Consider the following 24,370-nt stretch of genomic DNA (forward strand, 5'->3'; position numbering starts at 1 on the left):
GTTCATAGTCAAAGGGAAAGCTTTCAAGGTTTTTTTTTACCATTAAGTATGATACTTTTGGTCAAATAAGGAATTTCTTTTCTGTTCATAGTTGGCTAAGAATATCTATTGAGAAGTACATATGCTTTTTCTGTTTTAATTATTTGATTATTGATGTGGTAAATTGCATTTTGTATTTACAACTTTGGTTTGCTATTATTTTGTTTATGACTTTTTGTATTCATGAGTAAGATTGGTTTGTAATTTTCTTACTCTTGCCTGGTTTTGTTACCAAAATTATAGTAGTTTCATAAAATATTTGGGGAACATATCTTCTTTGTCTCTTCTGTGGCAGGATTTGTAAAAGATTGTTATTGTTTCTTCCTTATATGAAGCTAGTGAAGCCTTCTGGCCCTGCGGTTTTCTTTGAGGAAAATATCTTTAACCACGAATTCAATTTCTTGAATAAGATTATTCAACTTTATATTTCTGTTTGAGTCAGTTGTAATAGGTTACTACTATCTAGGAATTTGTCTACATTTTAAAATGTATTTGCTGGGGCCAGCCCCGTGGCGCAAGCGGTTAAGTGCCCACCCTCCGCTGCGGCAGCCCAGGGTTCGCCGGATTGGATCCCGGGTGTGCACCGACGCACCACTTGTCAAGCCATGCTGTGGCGGTGTCCCATATAAAGTAGAGGAAGATGGGCATGGATGTTAGCCCAGGGCCAGTCTTCCTCAGCAAAAAGAAGAGGATTGGCAGATGTTAGCTCAGGGCCGATCTTCCTCACAAAAATAAATAAAATAAAATGTATTTGCTTAAACTTATTAATAATATCCTCATTATCTTTCTAATGTCTGCTGCATCTCTTGGATGTCCTTTTTTTATTCTTGATATTGTTTATTCCTGTCTTATTTTTTTCTTGATCAGCATCACCAGATATCTTATTAGTATTTTCAAAAGAACCACCTTTCGGCTTTGTTGATCTTCTCTGTTGTATATTTCATATGCCACTAGTATCTTCTCTGGTCTTTATTCCCTTCCTTCTACTTTTATTTTGTTGTTATTTTTCTAATTTCGTAAGATGGATGCTTAGTACATTAATTTTTCAACCTCTCCACTTTTCTAGCATCATTTAAAACTATAAATTTTCCTTTATCCACTGTTTTTTGTATCTAACAAGTTTTGGTATGATAAATATTTTTTCCCTTTCTCTATGTGTTTGTTATCAGTATGACATACAGTTAGGTTTAGTATAACTTTTAAGTTGCTAATGCCTCACCATGAGTAAGGGTAAGCATCTTTACATTTTTTGTGAACTGCTTATTTAAACTCTTTATTCATTTTTCCATAGGCTTGTTTTTCTTTGTAAGCTCTTTGTTATGTATTAGTAAAATTAGCTCTTTCTCTGTGATATGAGTAGCAGATATTTTTTCCCAGTTTATTTTTTTTATTGACATTTTTAATGGTTATTTCTGTTTTACTCTTCAGCACCTAGAACAGTGCCTGGTGCATAGTATACACCCAATAAGTATTTATTGAAGAAATGAATAAATTCAGTGGTGCTTGTTTGCCAAACAAAAGTTATTATTATTATTATTATTTTTTTGGTAAGGAAGATTGGTCCTGAGCTAACATCTGTTGCCAATCTTCCTCTTTTTGCTTGAGGAAGAGTGGCCCTGAGAGAACATCTGTGCCAGTCTTCCTCTATTTTGTGTGTGGGTTGCCGCCACAGCATGGCTTGATGAGTGGTGTAATGTCCGCCCCTGGGATCCGAACCCGCAAACAGAGCCGCCGGAGCAGAGCGTGCCAACTTAACCACTATCCCACCGGGCCGGTCCCAAAAGTTATTTTTTAAAATGTTGATGTACTTGGATATTCTCTCCTGGCTGCTAGGTTTTGAATCATATTAGGGCAGCGTTCTTTATCCTGAGGTTACACAGGAATTCTATGTTTTCTTTTGGTTTTATGATTGAAATTTTTTTTACACTTAAATATTTAATCTTTTTGTAATTTATCCTATGTGGTTGATTGTGAACATATTTCTCTATGAAATGTTAACAATTTTCTTTCTTTCTTTTTTTTTTTTGTGAGGAAGATCAGTCCTGAGCTAACATCCGATGCCAATCCTCCTCTTTTTGCTGAGGAAGATTGGCCCTGGGCTGACATCTGTGCCCATCTTCCTCTACTTTATATGGGACACCGCCACAGCATGGCTTGACAAGCGGTGTATTGGTGCACGGTGGGGGTTCCGAACCTGCGAACCCCGGGCCGCCGAAGCGGAGCATGTGTACTTAACCACTGCGCCACTGGACCAGCTCCAACAATTTTCTTTATAATTTCATTTTATTTTTTTCCCCCCAAAGCCCCAGTAGATAGTTGTATGTCATAGCTGCACATCCTTCTAGTCGCTGTATGTGGGATGCGGCCTCAGCATGGCCGGAGAAGCGGTGCATCGGTGCACGCCCGGGATCTGAACCCGGGCCACCAGCAGTGGAGCGCACGCACCCAACTGCCAAGCCACGGGGCCGGCCCAACAATTTTCTAATTATAGAAGATTAATTAGAAATTATTTACTTTCGGGCCGGCCCTGTGGCTTGGTGGTTAAGTGCGCGCGCTGCGATGCTGGTGGCCCGGGTTCGGATCCCGGGTGCGCATCGAGGCACCACTTCTCCGTTCATCCTGAGGCCGAGTCCCACATACAGCAACTAGAAGGATGTGCAGCTACGACACACAACTATCCACTGGGGCTTTGGGGGGAAAAATAAAATAAATAAAATCTTTAAAAAAAAAAAAAAAAAAAAAAAAAAAAAGAAATTATTTACTTTAAAAATATAAAAGTTGTAAAGGATGATACGACAGGCCTTAGTTAAAAGGCTGTATGTTATCAATGGGACTTGAAAATACATTTTTCTTCTCCTGAAAAATAACTAATAGGAATTTGAGATACTTAACTGACTTGAGGGCAGGATGACTTTTGGGAAGATAATTTTTTCCTTACCATCCAGAAAGTAATGATGCTTGTTCACCATGCTTTTTGTTCCTTTCCTCATAAATTCTAGCCTTGTGTTGTCTGCTAGCCACCTTTGGCTGTTGAGTGTTTGAAATGTGGCTCATCTAAGTTGAAATGTGATAAAATATATACCAGATTTTGAAGCCTTAGTATAAAAAAGAAAAACATAAAATATCCCATTCATATTTTTTTATATTGACTACCTATTGAAATATAATATTTTGGGTATATTGGATTAAATAAAGTATATTATTAAAATTAATTTCATCTGTTTCTTTTCATTAATTTCATCTGTTTCTTTTCATTAATGTAGCTATAAAAATTTTTAAATTCCATATGTGGCTTGCGTTCTCTATCTCTTGAGCAGTGCTGCTCTAACCTAATCTCACCAACACCTGGACATTCTTCCATTTTATCTTTTTGACAAATTTGTATAGTGCCTAATACCAAAGTATTTGGTTTCTTTTGTCAGATGAGTTTTTTCCCTCCATGAATCAGTAGAGATAAGAGAATATTATCTTCTTATCTATTGGAGTTTTTCTTTTTAGCACAGATGGAGCCTCTCTCTCCTATTTTTAGATTTCTGTTGTTGTCTCCCTCCTAGTTTTCAAGATAATCTTTTCTCCTACCACTTGTTTATTCTAAACTCAACCATGTGATTTTTCAGTTTTAGTTGAATTGCTGATAAATAAGCTCTTTTAGTCTGTTTTTTGTTTCAGCATTTGAGCCTCTCTTTGATAAAAGGAATGGTGTCTTAAGTTCTCTAGTCATTGATGCATTGATTTAACAACTGCAGTAGAAGTTTGAGAGTAGAGGATCAATAAAATAAGAATTCATGCCCTCAATGAAATTATAAATTTGCTAGTCATCTGGTGATAATAAATTAACTGATAAATTGGTATATGTTATAACTAAATAGCAGTATTAACTACTACATGATAGAAACAAAAAAATTTATTAACGCAGAGAGAAATAACCCTAGGATTGAGAAGAAAGTTGGTATATATAGTGAATAAGGTATGTTTAGATACTTACTGATTCCAAATAACTGTTAACGTAAACTTATAGTGAATTAGCACTGCCTGGATTTGAGTCCTGATTTCACCACTTGCTAGCTGCTGTGAGCTTGGGCAAATTATATAACTTGTGTGCTTAAGTTTCTTCATTCATATACTAAGGATAGTAATAGTAGCTACTTAATAGCATTTGAGATGATTAAATTAGTTAATACATTGCTTAAAGCAATGTTTGGCGTATAATATCTATATGTCTCTAGCTAAGTATAGATAGGGATATGTAGATATTTGCTACAATTTTTCTTCTTTCCTTCCTTTCTTCCTTCCTTCCTCCCTCCCTCCCTCCCTTCGTTTCTTGAGGCAGATTAGCCCTGAGCTAACATCCCCTTGCCAATCCTGCTCTTTTTGCTGAGGAAGATTGGCCCTGGGCTAACATCCGTCCCCATCTTCTTCTACTTTATATGTGGGACTCCTGCCATAGCATGGCCTGATAAGCGGTGCGTAGGTCTGTGCCTAGGATCCAAACCCATGAACCCCCAGCCGCCGAAGTGGAGCATGCGAACTTAGCCACTATGCCACTGGGCCAGCCCCATTTGCTACAATTTTAACAAACGTTTTCCATGGTTAGTGCAGTCTTCATAATTTTATTTTTAATGGTATAATATTAAGTTACATGAAGGTACCGTAATTTGTTTTTCTTTGAGATTTGTTTTCATTTTAGAGGAGAAATATGTATAATGTTGAACTCAAATCATTATTTCTCCATTTTCTTAGGTATCTTGAATTTTAAGATCAGAAAGCATTTAGATGGGTAGCAGGACTGACTTGTTTTATTTTTTTTCTGAGATTTAAATTTAAGTTGTAAATGAATGAATACCACAGAAGAAGCCAAGAACTTTTAAATTAATTCTTTTGGGTCTGCAAATGGTATCTAAAAGTTTAACTGAATAGTTTAATTGCCCTCTTTTGAAGAGTTTTAAAGTAGCTACAGCCTGGTGATCACCACTGGGTTACTTTATATTGGGAAATTTTTGGCGGATGGTATACAGTCATCATTCAAAAACTAGTTATATTGTCTTTTCCGGCTTGAATTAGGAGAACATTAGCATTGAAGTTTTCATTTTGAATTAGCATGTAGGAAATTATTTCCTGCTAAATGTGCATCATCAAATCAACTTTTATTTTAAAAAATTAATGGAACATGTCAATGCAGCAACCTTAGAAAAATAGCTGAAGCACAGGGTTACTTTTGAACAGCCTTTTAAATCCTTTATTACCATTTGAGTATACATGCATGATAATCTTTTGGAAAATGAAAATATGGTAATATAACTGCTAACAGACAGCTCACTATTACTGACTACTTAGAGTAGAATTTACTTTAGCATATACTGCTTTGGGTTGGTACTAGGGATAGAGCAAGAGAATGAATTCATGATGTGAAAAAACACCACATTCACTGTTAAAATAAATTTCAAACTATTAATTTTACACCTTTGTTAGTAAATGAGAGGTAACATTAATTTGAAATATTTGGAATAAGTGTGTTCTCCATTAAATAAACTATTTGAAACTCACATAAAAAAATCCAGATCCCTCTTTCAGAACAATGTCATATCATTACCAAATATGGTAGCCAGGAGAATACTTAAGTAACATATTGGCATTATGCTTGTGGAAGATGAATTGTAGTTCAGTATTTTTATATCCTTGTAAAATGTTATTTTGTTCTAATCCATCTGATTTTGTGAAAAATAGGCAGTGTGTTGTGGTATTCAATAACAGGCAATTACGCTTGACTCATTTCTCCCACCATATATCCATACTCTTGTGCCATCTGAAATCCCTTCTTCAGGACTGTCCAGTAGCCCTCATTCCCTGCTCTTAAAACACATGTTCATTAAATTAAGTTCTGTACTTATTACGCAAGGTGCTTTTAAGTGTTGTGGGGAAGAGGGCCGGCCCGTGGCTTAGTGGTTAAGTGCGCGTGCTCCGCTGCTAGCGGCCTGGATTTGGATCCCGGGCGCACACCGACACACCGCTTCTCCGGGCATGCTGAGGCCGCGTCCCACATACAACAACTAGAAGGATGTGCAACTATGACATACAACTATCTACTGGGGCTTTGGGGAAAAAAAGGAGGAGAATTGGCAATAGATGTTAGCTCAGAGCTGGTCTTCCTCAGCAAAAAAGAGGAGGATTAGCATGGATGTTAGCTCAGGGCTGATCTTCCTCACAAAAAAAAAAAAGTGTTGTGGGGAAGAAAAAAAAAACCAAAGCATGCTTGGTACTTGAGAAGCTTATTCTAGTCTGTTGGGTAGACATAGGTTACAGATTCTGTGTTAGTCAAGATATTTTTGGTTATCATGGCCAAAAGTAATTTTAAACTGGCTTAAGCAAAGAGGGGTATTTATTTGCTTACATAAATGAAAAGACTGGCCTTGGACATGGGTTGGGTCCAGATGCTTAATGTAATATGCAGAATTGATCTCATTTCATTTATCTAAGCTCTGTTCACCTCTAGCTTGGATTCATTTTCAGGCAGCATCTCCTCAAGTGGTGGCAAAGATGGCCACAGCAGTGCCAGGTTTACATCCTATCAGCTTAGCAACCTCGATGATAAGCTTCCTTTCCAAATAGTTTCACAAGTCCTGGGGTTAACTCTGATGGGCCAGATTTGGATCCCCTGGTGTGCTTGAGGGGTGGGTGGGGAGTAAGGATGGTCCAGCTCTATTTGAACTAGGTGGAACAAAAGGAAGATAAGTAGTTTCTAGAAACGAAGTTATAGATTCTACTACCAGAAAAAAGGATGCCAAGCAGACAAAAACAGCATAAAGTCTACAAAAATTAAAGATAAAAATTTTTAGTCAAGCTAAAAAGATGAATTTTGATAGGAGCTGCTTAAGAAAAGCTTCAGACAGCTTTTTTGAATTGGGCCCTGAAGGACAAGTAGAATTTTTCCAAGGCAGAATGAATAAAGAAAGGACTATCTAGGTCACTCATTTGAGAAGTTTGGCAGTGAAATGAGAAAATTAACATGGAAGCTACTGGAGTCTAAAGGGGAATGTTAAGGCTTTTTCCCCCCTCAGTTTGGAGAAAACTTGAGCATTTTAATGGCAGAGGAACAGAAGCAAGTAAAGGAGAAATTAATAATGCAAAGGAGAGAATAATTGATAAAGAAGTAGGGGAATTCAGTGGAATTAAGGATATAAGTAGAGGGGCAGCCTTAGGAAGGAAAAGGGAACTGTTCATTCTCTGAGGACAAGTGAAGGAAGGTGGTGGTGATTGTGGAGGTTAACACAGAAATTTGCTGTTAAATAGGTAAGTGGCTTCAGTTTTGTTTTCTAAAAAGTAAGAAGAACAGTTTTAGTTATCTATTGCTATGCACAAACCATTCCAAAATGATTTTGTGGGTTAGCAATTTGGCTTGAATTCAGGCTGGGTGGTTTCTTCTGTTCTTTCTTGCCTTGAGTCACTCATATGGCTGTGGTCATCTGGACTGTGGATGGATGGTCTGAGATGGTGGCTTTACTAACATGTTTGGCAGTTGGTAATGACTGTTGACTGGGCTTCTCTCTCCTTGTGCTCTCTCGTCCTCTATGAGCATTTACATGGCAGTGGCTGCACTCAAGAAAGGAAGAGCTGAAGCAGTCAGGCCTCTTATGACCTAGGCTTAGAACTACTAACGCTGTCACTTCTTTCACGTTCTTTTGGTCAAAGTCAGTCACAAAGCCAGCTCAGGTCAGTAGAGAAATAAACTCCACCTCTTTATGGGAGGAGCGATAAACTCACATTGCAAAGGTGGGGGGGAGTTATATACTGGAATGGGAGGACTTTGTGCCCATTCCCCCTCCCAACATTTTATTGTGAAAATTTTCAGTGATGCAGCCAAGTTGAAAGAATTTCAAAGTGAATACCCATATATCTACCACCTAGATTCTATTACGTATTAACATTTTCCTATGTTTGCCTTATTACATATTTATCCATTATCCCTCTATTTATCCATCAATTCATCTTATTTTTTTGATGTATTTCAAAGTAAACTGTAGACATAAGTACTTTCCTCTAAGCACTTTGTGCATATTTAGCAAGAGTCAGTATTTGTTTATAGTTTCTTGATAAAACATTTACATACAATGAAGTGTACAAATTTTAAGTGTACGTTGTGCCTAGTTTTGCAGTCTACCACAGAAGGGAAAATTTTGGAATAACTTTTCCCTGAAATGCCACAGAAATTTAACTATAGTGGTATAAAAGAATTGCAAAGAATGTTTTCCTTGAATACCACTTTTTTTCATGTCCCCATCAATAATAATTTTTTCATTTAGTATTACCTCAACACTTAGGATTTTCATTTGTGTTACATTAATTTGAATTCACTTTGGGTGTTTCCCTACCTTCTTTCATTAAGCATTTATTCAGCATGTACTGTAGACAAGCGCTGTGCTAGAAAAAGGATGTAACAGGAGCTCTCTTGCTTTCTCAGTATTCAAACTAGGTATATCTCAAACCAGATTAGAATCATAATAGATGCCATTTATTTAATGCTTATGCTCAAGGCCAATGATAGGCACTTTTAGTTGCATTGTTTCATTTAATCCTTATAATTTAGGAGATAGATACTTTTTCATTTTAGATACTTTTTCATTTTCAGAGTTAGGAAACTAAGGCATGTAGAAAAGTTTTCACTTGCCTAAGGTCTTACAGCTTCATAAACCAAGGTGTGTGACTCCAGAACACTCATTTAATCCCTGGATCATATTGATTAGAAGCAGGAAATGTCCCCTCTGTACCACAGTAGATAACTAACCCTTTAATTGGTCATCTTACTTCACAGGGTAATCTTGATCTGAATTAAGTGTTTATCTTAAATAGAGAAGTATAAATTTTTATAAACTGATCTACAAGAAACTATCTTCTAGTCTATGAGTAAGTATTTTAGCAGTTTGGAAAGAAGAAATTTTAGTATTATAACTATGATTTAACTGCAGATAATCAGAATTAACTGCAGATAATAGAAATGTGATCAAAACTATGTGACAAGTTCAGCCATAATTTAACCTTTGAGTGGAATATTACAGCTTCTTATAGCCTTAACACTTTTGTTTTATTATTGTTACATTATACATTTTTAATATTTCTAGAATATTATAAACACTTTATCAGTTTTTCATATGATATTTTGATAAAATAATAGTCCTTGATTTTATTGACTAGGTATGAGTACTTTTATTGCTAATTGGCTTTTGAGCAATTTAACAAGTAGCAAAAGATTGAAACCATTTTGAATTGCTATTTGCATAACAGTAAACCCTGTCCAAACTCTTGAAAATACGTGACTAGCATTTATGCCATTTCATGCCAAGAATTCTTCCGAAAGTGCCACTGGTTAATAGCAACCGTTGTGACAGCTGAAGTGAAAGCTTCTGGAGTTCATTTACTATGCTAGCTTTAGGTCAGGGAATGGGGGAATCGGGTAAAGTCACGTATGTCTAAACAGCTCCCTTAACCCAACAGTGTATAGGATATTGTAAGTGTTCCTTCACCCAGGTTTCCCCCAACTGTTCATTTTATTTTATTTAGTAGTGTATTGGTAAGTGGCTTTAAATCCTAAATCATATGAGATAGGTTACAAACAAAATAAATTTGTGTTTAAAAAATCTAATTGTGTTATGTTTATTTTTATGTATAGGTCTTGCTATTTTGGAAGCTACAAGAAAAAAATAGATTAGGGGAAGATTTGGTCTTCTAAGTGGACATGGCTCAGATATCCAACAACAACGGATTTGAGCAGTGTTCATCTTCACATCTGGAACCAACAAGAACAAAAGATGTGGACAAAGAAGAAGCATTACAGATGGAAGCAGAGGCTTTAGCAAAACTGCAAAAGGATAGACAAGTGACTGATGATCAGAGAGGCTTTGAGTTGTCAAGCAGCACCAGACAAAAAGCACAGGTTTATAACAAACAGGATTATGATCTCATGGTGTTTCCTGAATCAGATACCCAAAAAAGAGCAATAGATATCGATGTAGAAAAGCTCACCCAAGCTGAACTTGAGAAACTATTGCTGGATGACAGTTTCGAGACTAGGAAAACACCTGTATTGCCAGTTACTCCTGTTCTGAGTCCTTCGTTTTCAGCACAGCTCTATCTTAGACCTACTATTCAGAGAGGACAGTGGCCACCTGGATTATCTGGGCCTTCCACTTACACTTTACCTTCTATTTATCAGTCAACTTACAGTAGTAAACAGACTACATTCCAAAATGGCTTCAATCCAAGAATGCCTACTTTTCCATCCACAGAACCCATATATTTAAGTCTTCCAGGACAGTCTCCATATTTTTCATATCCTTTGACACCTGCCACACACTTTCATCCACAGGGAAGCTTACCTATCTATCATCCAGTAGTCAGTCCTGACATGGCAAAGCTGTTTGACAAAATAGCTAGTACATCAGAATTTTTAAAAAATGGAAAAGCAAGGACTGATTTAGAGATAACAAATTCAAAAGCTACAATCAGCGATCTACAGGTATCTCCAAAGTCTGAAGATATCAGTAAATTCGACTGGTTAGACTTGGATCCTCTAAGTAAGCCTAAGGTGGACAATGTGGAGGTATTACACCACGAAGAAGAGAAAAATGCTCTAGGTTTCCTAGCAGAGGATCCTTGGGATGCTGTTCTTCTTGAAGAGAGATCACCAGCAAGTTGTCACCTAGAAAGGAAGGTGAATGGAAAATCTCTTTCTGGGGCAACGGTAACCAGAAGCCAGTCTTTAAATATTCGAACAACTCAGCTTACAAAAGTCCAGGACCAAATATTTCAGGTATAGTCTTTTCTTACTAACTTCTCAAAATTAGAAGTATAACACAGAATTCATATTTGTGTACATAATTTATTGGGTAAAACAAATATTTTTCATTTTGAATCTTATTTTCTTTGTTCTTAAGTGTGCTGCTAATCTTAGGTTGTGTGGTAAAGGATTAAATGTGTTTAGGCCAATTGAATAATTACTTGCTATTATTATCTTTTCTAGGATTATAAATTTAAAAATCCTCTAATCAAGGACCTGACTGTCAGTGATAGGCATTTAAGATCATTTTTATCTCTCTCTCCATGTCTTCTCATTATATATGGTTCTACTTTCTCTTCCTTATCTCTTATTTTTCAGGATAAACAAGGCATTTTGTTTTTAACTGCATTATAGAAACTCTCACGTACATTGTTTTGTTGTTTTTAACCATGAATGAATGAATGGAAGAAAGGAAGGAAGGAAAAAAAAGGAAGGAAGGAGAGAAAACCCCAGAGAGATGGGAGAAAAGCCATTTAAAGGACTCTTTTTAAACACTTATAAAAGTGAAGAATGGAACTATAGCCTGTCTGATGTAGTTACTGAGTTCATATAGTGTTACTATCTGGGAAAATTAGTTAAGGGTGGCTGGGACAGGATGTCTTCCCTCAGAAGAGAAGCAGGCAGGGTTTAGATTTTTCCTTTCCAAGTATAGTATACCATTGCAGATTTGTATTTTGCTCTCATAATATCTGTGGATCCTGGGAACGTTTAAGCCTCCTTGTCACTTATGTGAATTACAGCATTCAGCTAATTAGATCAGTACCTAGCTACTCTTTAGGCACTGGGAATGAACTAGCATTTAGGGAAGGAGAAGCGAATTTTGCGTGATTTGGTTGGATTTATGTTGAATTGTTGACTTACAGCCATTTTGGATGTCTTAGGGAGAAAGAAGCAGGTATTGAGAAGGTTTAAGAAAAAACATGAGGATATTTTTGGATGACATGATCAAAATCCAGAAAAATCTTAACTAGTGCAATGTTTTCCAAATGTATTTTGACTATAGCTCACACTAACAAATGCATGTTATTAAGTTCTCTTAAGCTTTTCAATACTATTTACACATTTAGTAATAGTCTCTTAACACCTTGCAATTTAAAAATCACAAGTTAATTACACATTTTAAATTGGAATCATAGATATAATGTCAGATTATTTTCTCTTAATATTCTGTGTCGTCTTGTCATGGTTTTTTTTTTTTTTAACAAAATAACAATCATTTCCTAAAGTATTTGAAAGGAGAAAGGGAAACCTTAAGCCAAGAATCACCAAAAAAGGGGGGGAGAATATACCTAGGAGTGGAATTGTTAGTAATTCTCTGTTTAGTTTTTTGAGGAACCACCAAATGGTTTTGCATAGTCGCTGTACTGTTTTACATTCCCACCAGCAATGTATGAGAGTTCAATTTCTCTACCTCCTTGTCAGCACTGGTTTTCCATTTTTTGGATTATAGCCATCCTAATGGATGTGAAGTGATATCTCATTATGGTTTTGATTTGCATTTCTCTGATGACTAATGATGTTGAGTATCTTTTCATGTGCTTATTGGCCATTTGTATATCTTTTTTGGAGAAATCTCTATTTAAGGCATTTGCCCACTTTAAAAATTGGATTGTTAATAGCAGTTTTGTTCATAATAGCCAAAAAATGGGAGCAACCGAAATGTCCATCAACTGATGAATGGGTAAACAAAAGTAGTATGTCTATACAATAGACTATTATTCACCCATAAAAAGAAATGAAGTCCTGATATATGCTATAACGTGGACGAACCTTGAAAGCATTATAAGTGAAAGAAGCCAGGCACAAAAGACCACGTATTGTCTGATTCAGTTGTCTGATTCAATATGTATGTCCAGAAAAGCCAAATCCATAAAGAAAGAAAGCAGATTAGTGTTTTCCGGGGTAGGGTTGGTAGGGGAAGGAGGGAATGGAAAATGATAGCTTTATGGGTATAGGGTTTTTTTTGTGGGGTGGTGAAAATATTCTGGAATTAGAACGTTTCAGCTTTCTTACTATAGTGGTGATGGCCACACACATTGTGAATGTACCGAAAGCGAGTGAATTGTACATTTTTAAATGATTAAAATGGAAACTTGTATGTTTTGTGAATTCTACCTCAACTGGAAGGCACTAGTTTCTCTGATCCTCCCATCCTGCTCAGGCCAGGTCACTGGATTCACATTTGGGTCAATGTTCCAATAAAGAGATCCCTTCCCAACTGTGGGTTTCCTTTTTACAGATTAAGCATGAGGGCATGGTGTTTCACACCATGCAATCTGGATTAGGGATATCCGCTGTTTACAAGAGTTGTTTGGTAAGCGCAACTGCCTAGACCCTGGAGATCTCAGGAGCTATGGAAAGTTGCAGTCTCTGCTGTCACAGAACAGGAAGTCCCTGATCCTATAGGAAGCTGAGTTTAGGCTCAGCCCTCCCATTGGTAGAAGACAGAGCCCCTCATTGTCCAGGCAACCCAGAGTGAGCATCCAGATTACTTTCAAATAATCCTGCTCCTTGCATCACACCTCTTTATTTATGCGTTCACACCTCTACAATGTATGCATTGTAGCCACAATACATAGATTATCTTGAATTTAATAAAATATTTATAAGTGACTTTGGTTTATTTCATTATCTCTATACCTCAAATTCTAAGCTTCCTAGCATTGGAAAGTCATTTATCCACTAAGGCAAGCAGATTATTCCAGGTGGGCTGAGATTACCATTCCAGGTGAACTGTGGTTATCATCTTAAACAAGTTGGGTTTCTGGGCTGACTAGAATTATTTACTGTCCAATAATCTGAGTCTGGAACTTAGAACCTAAGAGCTCCGTGCTTTTTTATCTATGCCATAGATGTTCAAACTTAATTCTTTTTATAGTTACTAAGACAGTAGAATTCCTAAGAATCCTATGAGGCCAAAGTGGCCCATACCTATTTTACAGTTGAGAAATTATTAAATTTTTTTTTTTTTTGGTGAGGGAGATTGGCCCTGAGCTAACATATGTTGCCAATCTTCCTCTTTTTGCTGAGGAAGATTGGCCCTGAGCTAACATCCGTGCCCAGATTCCTCTATTTTGTATACAGGATGCCGCCACAGCATGGCTTGATGAGTGGTGTGTAGGTCCATGCCCGGGATCCGAACCCCTTAAACCCCAGGACGCCGAAGCGGAATGCGCAAACTTAACCACTACACCACTGGGCTAGCCCCTGAGGGCTTATTACTTTTTTTGTGTAATTATGGTGTTGTAGTTAGTTAAATGAGCTCATATTTGAGAGATGTATACTGAAGAATTTACAAATGAAATGTAATAAATTGTTATAGCTTTAATAAAATTGAGTGAGAAGCTGGGGGTAGTGTGCTTATAGGTGAAACAAGATTGGCCATATGTTGATAATTGTTGAAGCTGTTGATGGATACATGGGTCTTTGCTTTATTATTATTATTATTTTTTAATTTTATTTATTTATTTTTTCCCCCAAAGCCCCAGTAGATAGTTATATGTCATAGCTGCACATCCTTCTAGTTGCTGTTATGTGGGACTCGGCCTCAGCATGGCCGAAGAAGCCGTGCGTCGGTGCGCGCCCGGAATCCGAACCCGGGCCGCCAGCAGCCGAGCGCGGCCCTTTGCTTTATTATTCTCTCTTCTTCTGTATGTGTCTGAAAATTTCCATAATAATAAGTTAGAGGTTGGGGAGAGGGCCACAGAATTATTTGTAAGAAGAAAAGCTGGTATTCAAACCCGTGTGACTCTAAATGGCTCCTTTTTTTAACTCTAGTGATAGAACATGCTATTTTGGAAGTAATAAGTTCCCTGTTATAGGAGATATTCAAACATGGGGTCAAATAATAAGCTTCCCAAACTTAGTTGTATCACAGTGTCCTGCAGAGGAGTTTAAGCCTACTTAATCCTGATTGTGTGTGTGTTTGGGGATGGGACTGGAGGGAGGAGGGAGGAGTGTGGAATTTCAGGGGAAAGATAACTATTTTTTCAAAAATTTCCCTAAGTGATTCTGATGCAGCCAACCTGTTCCCTTGGACTGGTATTTGGAACATCTTGACTAGATGACTTTAAATTTTCTTCATACCTCAGGAGCCTATAAAGTTGGGAAGGTGATAAGATGAATAGGAAAACATAAAAATAGAGTACCCTGGAAACACTTGCTTTGCAACTTAAAACCCCTAGCATAGGTTGCTAATGCAAACAATCTTAAAATCAATTGCTGCAAAACTCCACTTTCTTTCCCTGTTGCTTTAGTTTAGACTGATCACTTATAGTTCAAGTCATGTTTTCTCTACTCTTTCCTTTGGGAGGGGCAGGGCTGTGATACCCATGTACATCCGTTTCATTTTCTCCCTGCATATATCTTTTCCTGTTTATTTTTAATATTTGTCACCATCTTGGTATTGTTCTTATTTGGAGTGCTTGCAGAAAGCGTCTTGCAGGCCTAATGAGGATAGGTAGTTTCCTAAGATAGAAAGTTCCCCTAGCAAGATCTGGGAAATCAGGTCACATGGGAGTTGCAGAGAACTGCTAGTTGCTGAGACTCTAGGAGTTAACCAGGCTTCTGGGCAAGATCAGTTTTAGCAGAAACATGTTCTTAGATTTTGTTTAAAGTGTAGGGCGAAGGATCAAAAAGTAAGCAAAGTGGTTATGAGAGGCATGAGTCAAAGCCAGGTAAGCAAAAATAACATGGCTTGATCAGCTGATCAATCAGAGATTGGAGCTAGATTACTACCATGTATTAATTACATCAACAGCTTTACTAAATGGTGCAATGTCTGAATTGAGGTGGTTTAGGCTACCTGCCCAGTCTTAAAGTAGTCTAACTGCAGCATGGCTGAGGAGGTGTATAGTTGTTAATCATTCTGTTATGCTCTGCTCTGTTAAACCCCCATGTAATAATTATGTTTGAACACCATATTCTAAGATGAGTCACTGGCAAACTAGAGTGTATCTCGAAAAGAGAAGACTACAGTATTCAGGATCTAGAAGCTATGTCATTTAAGGAACTGTTGAAAAGATTGGAGGTATTTTGCCTGAAGAAGAGAATATTAATTGGAGATAAGTCACTCTCTTGGATCTGAGTTTCTTCATCTGTGAAATAAAGTTGGTTAGACTAGATGATTTTTGAGATCTCTTTCAGGAATAATATTTAAAGTTTGGAAACTTGCCATGTAAAAGAGGAAGTGGACTTTTTTAAGTTTTGTGTTTTGGACATAGGTTCTCAAACCAATTCAAGGAATAAAATACCTCAAAATCATGATATTCTTGTGAAAAAAACATGAAATAGTGATGTTCTAAATTTTTCAATATATTATGTTATTTTGTGCTAGATTTTAATAGACAAGTGGTAACAGGTGCTGAAAGTTAAAATACATTTTATAGAAAGCTTAAAATTAAGCAAATCCTATTTGTTTATATTTTTCCTCTGTGAATTGAGAAATTCAGTTTAGTAACTTAATTTTAAAATCCATTGTCCCAAAAAGTAGAACAAGAACCACTGGGGAAGAAAATTCAAGGAGGCAGGTATTATAGTTAAATATTGAGAAAAGAACTCACAAGTAGCCATTTAATAGCTAGAGAAAACGTTTCTCTCGGGTTTTCAATGCAGTTATTGGATGTCTTCAGTCAGAGGTATGGTGTACACTTGTTAGAAATGCTGTGAAAGGATTTTTATATTCAAAGAAAAGTTCTAAGTCCTTTTACTAACACTAAGGTTTCATCATTTTCTTTGTGTACAACAAGATAAAGTTTGGTTTGATTTAGGCAAAAAGGGGGAGGTAGACAGAACACTAGTAATAAGCTGACTTTGGAGGTCTGTGGCACAAACATTGGCATAGAGCTTTTAATTTTTCACACACCATTCATGTCTATTTAAAAACTTTCCCTGGAGGTTCCTATTTTTTTGTTGGGAAATAAGATTGCAATGCCTGTTCTTTATAATTACTTAACATACTTAAGTATTCATTTCCTGTAAGAATTTTATGCTGTGTGGTAAAAACTCAGAAGGGTGTTTTTCTTTGCACTCAGCAAGCTTACTTCCTGTTTCCTTCTAGTGTCTTTTGTTTTGTTAATAAGAATCTAAATACTTTAGGTCAAATTTTTTGTGACCAAAACCAGGAAAAGGCATAGTACTTAAAACTATCTTCTGGCACTTTAAGTTTAAATCAGACTTTTAGTTAATATAAATTTAGCTACTTTGAGCAGAGTTCAAAGATTTTAGAAATGATCAAATTATTTTCATAGAAATGGTTTTGCAAAGTTCTGTGCATGTTGACTCTTTCTAAAAGTTAATTGTATTAACATTGTAAATATTTATATCTCCATTGGCAGAATATCTATCATTAATTTTAAAGAAGAGGGAAACTGGAACAAAATGTGATTTTCATTGTCTAGCTGAATGTAATACACTGTTTGAATAGCTTACTGAAGTCTCTTTGTAATATTTTTTAAAAATTCAAATAAGGAAGTAACCAACTTTATTCTGAATAGTAACACATATATATTTTAATGCTTAAAGTACATTTATTGAAAACTAAGTGTTGTGTTTCATCTAATTTCTGGGGTAATATGGCATGAACCTTAGACTTATGTTGGTGTAAAGCTTTCCCATATTCTTATAACTGCTTTACAGAGTAGGTACTGATAAGTTTTTATCAGTTATTTCAAACCTTCACCACTTTCTTTAAACCCTTAATCTACCCTTTCCACCTCTCCTTTAGTAGATGACCTCACTATCTTTTTTTTAAATACTGAGGTCAAGGCCATCCTTTATATGCACTTACCCACCTCAGATTTACTTCTTCTTTCTGGTTTGGAAGAAGAGAGATTCGTTCCCTTTTTCAAAACTTAATTTTTTTTTACCTCTTTTCTTGTTCTTGTCTCCCCAAAGTATTTTCTACCCTTACTCTTTGATGAGGAATTTGCTTCCATCATGTTGCAGAAGTTTGTTTCTGGTAATATGGACGCTAATTGCCAATCTAGTGATCATATTCACTGTCCAGCTGTTTTGCTTCAAATTTGCAGCAATTGACTTCATCGTTTTCTAGAAACTTCTTTTCTGTTGCCCTAGTTAAATCTACTTGAAAAATCTCTCTTGAAAGTTAATGGTCTAGACTCGTGCAGCAATGTGACTCCTTGGCTCTCTATGGTTGAGATGCTGTGATGGTTAATTTTATGTGTCACTTTGGGCCATGGAGTGCTTAGACATTTGGTCAAACACTAATCTGGGTGTGTCTGTAAGGGCATTTCTGGGTGAGATTAGTATTTGAATTGGTAGACTGAGTAAAGGCAGATTGCCCTCCTTAATATGGGTGGGCCTCATCCCATCAGTTGAAGGCCTGAATAGAACAAAAAGGCTGACTGGACCGCCAATAAGAGGGAACTCCACCAGCCTAACTGCCTTTGAGCTGGAACATGGGTTTTTTCCCACCTTTGGACTCATACTGCAACATTGGCTCTTCCTGGGTCTTGAGCCTGCCGGACTCAGAGTGGAACTACACCATTAGCTTTCTTGGGTCTCCAGTTTGGCAACTGCAGATCTTGAGACTTGTCAGCCTCTATAATAACATGAGCCAATTTCTTATAATTTTATATGTGTATATATATATATAGAGAGAGAGAGAGAGAGAGAGATGTCCCAGCTTGATGTCCAGTGGATGCATGCAGACCCTCGTGTATCCCTCAGCTTCCTAAAGAGACTGTCTCCTATTGATGGAGCTTGGACTCAAAATCCCTTTGGCTGGGATATTGCTCTCAATGATCCTGATGGATGCTGACAGCAATTACCAATTAGCAGAGAGAAAGCTCCCTGTAGAAAATTGCAGAAATTGGGTGATCTCCAAATCTGTGTCTTCAGCTCTGAAATAGAGTTTCTGGAATAGAATATTTCTAGATGATGACCAAACATCTACATGGATTTCCAAACCCTAAATGTTTACTAGAGAACTCCGTATCTTCCCCCACAAACTTCTTTTTTCTTTGCTCCAGGTGTTGGATAATGCTACTAGTAATTTTTTCTTATTATTTGTCTCTTTCATTCATTGAAAAATATTTGAAGATACAATAAGAGGGTTACAAATATTAATTATTTGCAAACCTCATCCTTAAAGAACTTGGGTTAGAAGAGGGGGATGAGATGTGTGTGCATATAACTACTTTACAAAATAGGAAGCCTTGAGTGCCACATAAAAGTTTTTGCAAGATCTGTGGAGAAAAGAAATGATTTGATGCTTAGGTTGTTTGAGTGGGATTGGAAGGAGAGATTGGGGGCCAGAGTTAAGGGAACAGCTTAAATTTTTTAAAGAAAAAACAGTAAAATTTTTTAAAGAAATTTTTCTTTGTTCCAGAAAAAGTGGAGGAGAAAAATGCTAACGTTAGTATATGAGGTAAAATCATTGGCAGCCCAGCTGTTTTTTACTTGTGAACAGAACATTTGAGTTAACTTTCCAGATTCTATTGTTACCTTAATATATGACTAGAGAATTAGTTTTTATAACCCATTTCTGTCACTGTCAACTGAAACTTATAACCTACTTGAAGGACCTAATTCATGAAAGGCACTGTAAAAAATACAACTTTTTTGGTTAAAAAAAAGATCTAGAAATGCCACTAAGGAGATTCAAAATCTGTTAATAAGTAAAACATGAAAACAATTAAAGAAGGAAAGATGATTATTGGGTCAAGCAAAAATATAGGTTTTCTATTGCATTGCTCCTGCAAAGGTCACAAGGTTGTTTTACTTGATATGTTTTTAAGTTTTTTTTAGGAGACTTTTGAGAGGTAGAATGGCGTAGTGATTAAGCATTTGATTCTGAAGCTAGACTGCCTGAGTTGAAATCCTGGCTCTGATTATATTAGCTGTGTGACCTTGTGTGAGTTAATTAACTTCTTTGTGCCTTATTTTTTTTATCTGTAAAATAGGGATAATAATAGTACTCACCTACTAGAGTTTTATGAGAAATAAGTAATGCATACAAACATACATACGTACCAGTAAATTTCTTAAAGCAAAGACTGACATGTAATAAATGCTTAGTAATTGCTAGTTATATTTTTTATTGTAGTAAAATACACATAACAAAATTTACCATCGTAACCATTTTTAAGTGTACAGTTCAGTGGTATTAAATACATTCACATTGTTGTGCAGCCATTACCACCATCCATTCCCATAACTCATTTTAGCTTGTAAAGCTGAAACTCTATACCCACTAAACAACAAATCCCCATTCTCCCCTCCCTTCCCCTTAGCACCTGGCAACCACTGTTATACTTTCTGTCTTGATGATTTTGACTACTCTTAAGTACCTCATATAAGTGTAATCATACAGGATTTGTCTTTTTGTAACTGACTTATTTCACTTAGCATAATGTCCTCAAAGTTCATGCATGTTGTAGCATACTGCAGAATTTCCTTCCTTTTTAAGGCTGAATAATATTCTAGTATATGTATATTCCTCATTTTGCTTGCTTATCCATTCATCTGTTGTTGGACACTTGGGTTGCTTCCACGTTTTAGCTATTGTGAATAATGCTGCTGTGAACATGGGTGTACAAATACCTCTTTGAGACCTGCTTCCAATTCTTTTGGGTATATACCCAGAAGTGGAATTGCTGTAAAAAGTAATTCTATTTTTAATTGTTTGAGGAACCACTGTACTGTTTCCTACCGTGGCTGTACCATTTTACAGTACTACCAACAGTGCACAGGGATTCCAGTGTCTCCACATCTTCACCAACATTTGTTGCTTTCTGTTTTTTTAGCGATAGCCATCCTAATGGGTGTGAGGTGGTACTCGTAGTTTAGATATTATTTTTAATAATACTAGTAATTAGAAAAAGCTTGTTTTATAGAATCAAATATTAATAAGGAAAATTACTGCTATTCTTTTTAGGAGATTATTGAAGGAACTACATAGTGCCTTATATTCTTTCAATGTTTTATGTTTGCTTTGGCAAATTCGTTGGTTATATGGAAGTGAATTTTAACTTGTTTCTATTAGGAGCAAAGCATTCAACAAATTGAACCAGTGGTTGAGCGCCTTCTAAACTGGTTGTAAAGTTCTACAAAAATATAAAATTCAATAAAATTTGATTCTTCAAGGAACTTTCACATTAGGACAAATATAAAACAAGATGTAATGTTTGGTTTATTTTTTTTTTTTTATAATTTTATTTATTTATTTATTTTTCCCCCAAAGCTCCAGTAGATAGTTGTATGTCATAGTTGCACATCCTTCTAGTTGCTGTATGTGGGACGCGCCCTCAGCATGGCCGGAGAAGCGGTACGTCGGTGCACGCCCGGGATCCGAACCCCGGCCGCCAGCAGCGGAGCGCGCACACTAAACTGCTAAGCCATGGGGCTGGCCCTAGTGTTTGGTTTAGACTGAGTACTTAGAAGTGCTAGAAGGCAAGAATTGCTTCAGACTGAGTAGTCATAAAAGGCATTGTAGATGAAGTGGCATTCTGTTGGGCCTTAAAAAATTAATAGATTTTTGACTTGTGTTGTGAGGGTAGGTTAAGAGGAAGACATTGAAGACAGACAGAAAGATTTAGAGGCAAGATAGTTCAGTTTGTATTTTATAGGAACAGGATATGATTCAAGCTAACTGGAATCATTTGGGAAGTTCTGGGAAATGTGATTGAATTAGATTGTAACACACTTGGAGTGTCAGACCAGAGGATTTGTTAGAAATATCAAATCCCATTTTTAGGGTAGTATGGTCTGTTTGCTACAGTGCTTGTTTCTGTAACGCAATTAACTTATGTTATTGGTAAATATGGGATTGATGTCAGTATAATGGAGAAGTAGCATTAGTTCAAACATAATTTTTCCCAGTATATTAACATTTTAAAGCAATCAAGAACAAACTTTCTCACAATTAAAGAGAAAGCCTTAGTAATATAAGAAAATATTAAGGAAAACACTGGAAATCCTGTGGAAGTATTCCGTTTTAGTAAAAATTGTGGTTGGATGAGTGGCTTCAAGAACAGTTCCACATTCCACACTGTTAAGCTCTCTCTCGTGAAACAGTGAGTGCAGACAAAAAGCTATGAAGACATTTCCCTTTGCATTAAGAACTGTGTTTGTTGGATGAAGAAGTCTACAACCTGTAGTATATTTTTAACTTCATTGAAATTGGTCTTGACTGGAAGCAAATGCTCTCAAGAATCCATATTACAAGTGAGGAAGCAGGAGCTCTGTTTAAGCCTTCAAAAGATCGAAGACCATAATGTTAGGCGCAAATTTGAGTGGAGATTTAACTGTGCTAATATTTTTATAAGGATTTGTTATTGTTTTAGTGAAGGCTTTGATTACAAAGTTACACTGATTTTGAGTAGTGTCTCTTAACCCTTTTTTCCCCTGAGCTCTGTTATTTTTGGTTGCGATTTTTTAGAACTCAAAGCCTATTGGCCCCCCGCCCCAAATCTGCATGTCACATTCCAGCAGAAAGGGCTCTGCCACATTTTTTTTTTTTTTTTTGGTGAGGGAGACCAGCCCTGAGCTAACATCTATTGCCAATCCTCCTCCTTCCCCCCCCCCCAAAGCCCCAGTAGATAGTTGTATGTCATAGTTGCATATCCTTCTAGTTGCTGTATATGGGACGCCGCCTCAGCATGACCGGACAAGCAGTGCGTCGGTGCGTGCCCGGGATCCGAACCCTGGGCCGCCTAAGTAGCAGAGCATGCGCATCTAACCGCTAAGCCACCAGGTTGGCCCTCTGCCACATTTTAAAAGAAGAAAATTATAAAGGAATTGTTGCCCTTAATTTTCAGTTTAATTTCCTGACAAAATCTTCTTGTGTGCCATGGTCACTGAAATCCATTACAACTCTTGAAATTTATACACTGTTCTCATTCACTTAATTTTGAATTGAGAATGTTCCAATTTTTTTTTTAATTTAATTTTATTTATTTTTCCCCCAAAGCCCCAGTAGATAGTTGTATGTCATAGCTGCACATCCTTCTAGTTGCTGTATGTGGGATGCGGCCTCAGCATGGCCGGAGAAGCGGTGGGTCGGTGTGCGCCCGGGATCCGAACCCGGGCCGCCAGTAGTGGAGCGCGCGCACTTAACCGCTAAGCCACGGGGCCGGCCCCAGAATGTTCCAATTTTAACTTTAAAGGAAATTTACATTTGAAATTTGTGCCAAATTAAGTATTTTTATGTAGTAAGTCAAAACATCTCTAAATGGACTCTGCTGTTTGGCTGTGCTTGGGTGGTAAATTTCTCTCCCTAAATGTTGCACGCAAATTTTGATCAGACGTAAACTTAACTTTTGAAGGACTGTCAGGATGTTTGTATAAGTTGATTAACATAGAAAATGCCCACTAACTCCTGAAATTCATTTTCTTACATAAAGAACCAGCTGCTTTCTTGGAATTTGAGGCCTAAGTTGAAGATATAGAATTCCTGGTTTATTGGAGGAGTCCCAAGTGGTCTTAATCTCTTCATTTTCTTAAAACAGAGGGTAGTCCTTTAATTTCATTCAACTGTTAACTTTCTAAAGTGTTCATTTCAGGAAGAGTTTGAATAGAAATGTCTTTAACATTCCATTCTTATTGACCCATACAAGGTGCAGCCTATTTCTACTTTCGAGCAACTAAAACCAATGAACTTTAAAATAAGGCTTAGTTGGTATTACTTTGACAAAGATAGAAATCCATAATTGAAGACTTTGTTACTGATAATGATTTTTTTTTACCTCCATGTCTTCGTATATATTTTCGTAAAAATGTGTTTGTGCTATACTGCTACTTAACATTTTGAGGACTTTTTACTTTTAAAATAAAAACACTTGTTTGGTTACAGAAAGACTCAAATGGGACCAGTAGTTTGCCACCAGGAAGTTCTCTGCTACAAGAATTTGAAGTACAGAACGAGGAAGTGGCAGCTTTTTGTCAATCCGTTTCCAAGTAAGGAATTTGTCTTTATAAATTAAAGATTTTTTTAATTAAATACTTGTTTTAAAAAATTTAACTTGAAAACCAGCTTAGTGCTAATAATTCTAAAATTTTAATTATCTTCTCCCTGTGGCTAAAATTTCAAGACAGTTAATTGGTACATTAACACAAACTACAGTTGAACTTGTATCCTTATCTGTTAGGTTTCTGAGTATTTAGAAGGAGAAATTGAGGTCAGACGGTAGACTTCTGATATTCTTCCAGTGAAAATTTGGTTTAAACGTACTATATAAGTTTTGGTACACTTAGAAAATGCCTATTTTTGTTTTAGGGAGACTTACTTTTGCCATAAACATAGTAGTGTTCAAAATACTGCCCTACTTATTTAAGAGATGATATTATAACAAGCAAGATTAAAGGAGCAAATATATTTTCTGAAGGTTAGAAAAATGCATTTCTAAATTGTTCTTTTAATCTTAAATGTGTCTAATCTTTATAGATGAGGAAACTGAGACTAAGAGAAGTTATCTACCAGAGTTTACTCGACCAGTCCGGAACAGAGCCAGGTCTTCTTTGCCTCTGGTTCAGTGTGTTTTC

General features: G+C 36.6%; 1 protein-coding gene across 3 annotated transcripts in view; it reads left to right on the forward strand.

Moving 5' to 3' along the window:
- The window catches only part of PIK3C2A (phosphatidylinositol-4-phosphate 3-kinase catalytic subunit type 2 alpha), a 106,105-nt gene that overhangs the window by 17,986 nt on the left and 63,749 nt on the right, over positions 1-24,370 (forward strand). For all 3 annotated transcript variants that reach the window (XM_004418476.3, XM_087433150.1, XM_087433151.1), the window contains exons 2-3: positions 9,701-10,840; positions 23,682-23,785. In XM_004418476.3, the coding sequence (XP_004418533.1) occupies positions 9,767-10,840; positions 23,682-23,785 (1,178 nt within the window). In that variant the 5' untranslated portion in view covers positions 9,701-9,766. The remainder of the gene's footprint in view (positions 1-9,700; positions 10,841-23,681; positions 23,786-24,370) is intronic.

This window comes from Ceratotherium simum, chromosome 7 (assembly GCF_057802395.1).
Source record: "Ceratotherium simum simum isolate JZ-2026a chromosome 7, ASM5780239v1, whole genome shotgun sequence".
NCBI lineage: Eukaryota > Metazoa > Chordata > Mammalia > Perissodactyla > Rhinocerotidae > Ceratotherium > Ceratotherium simum.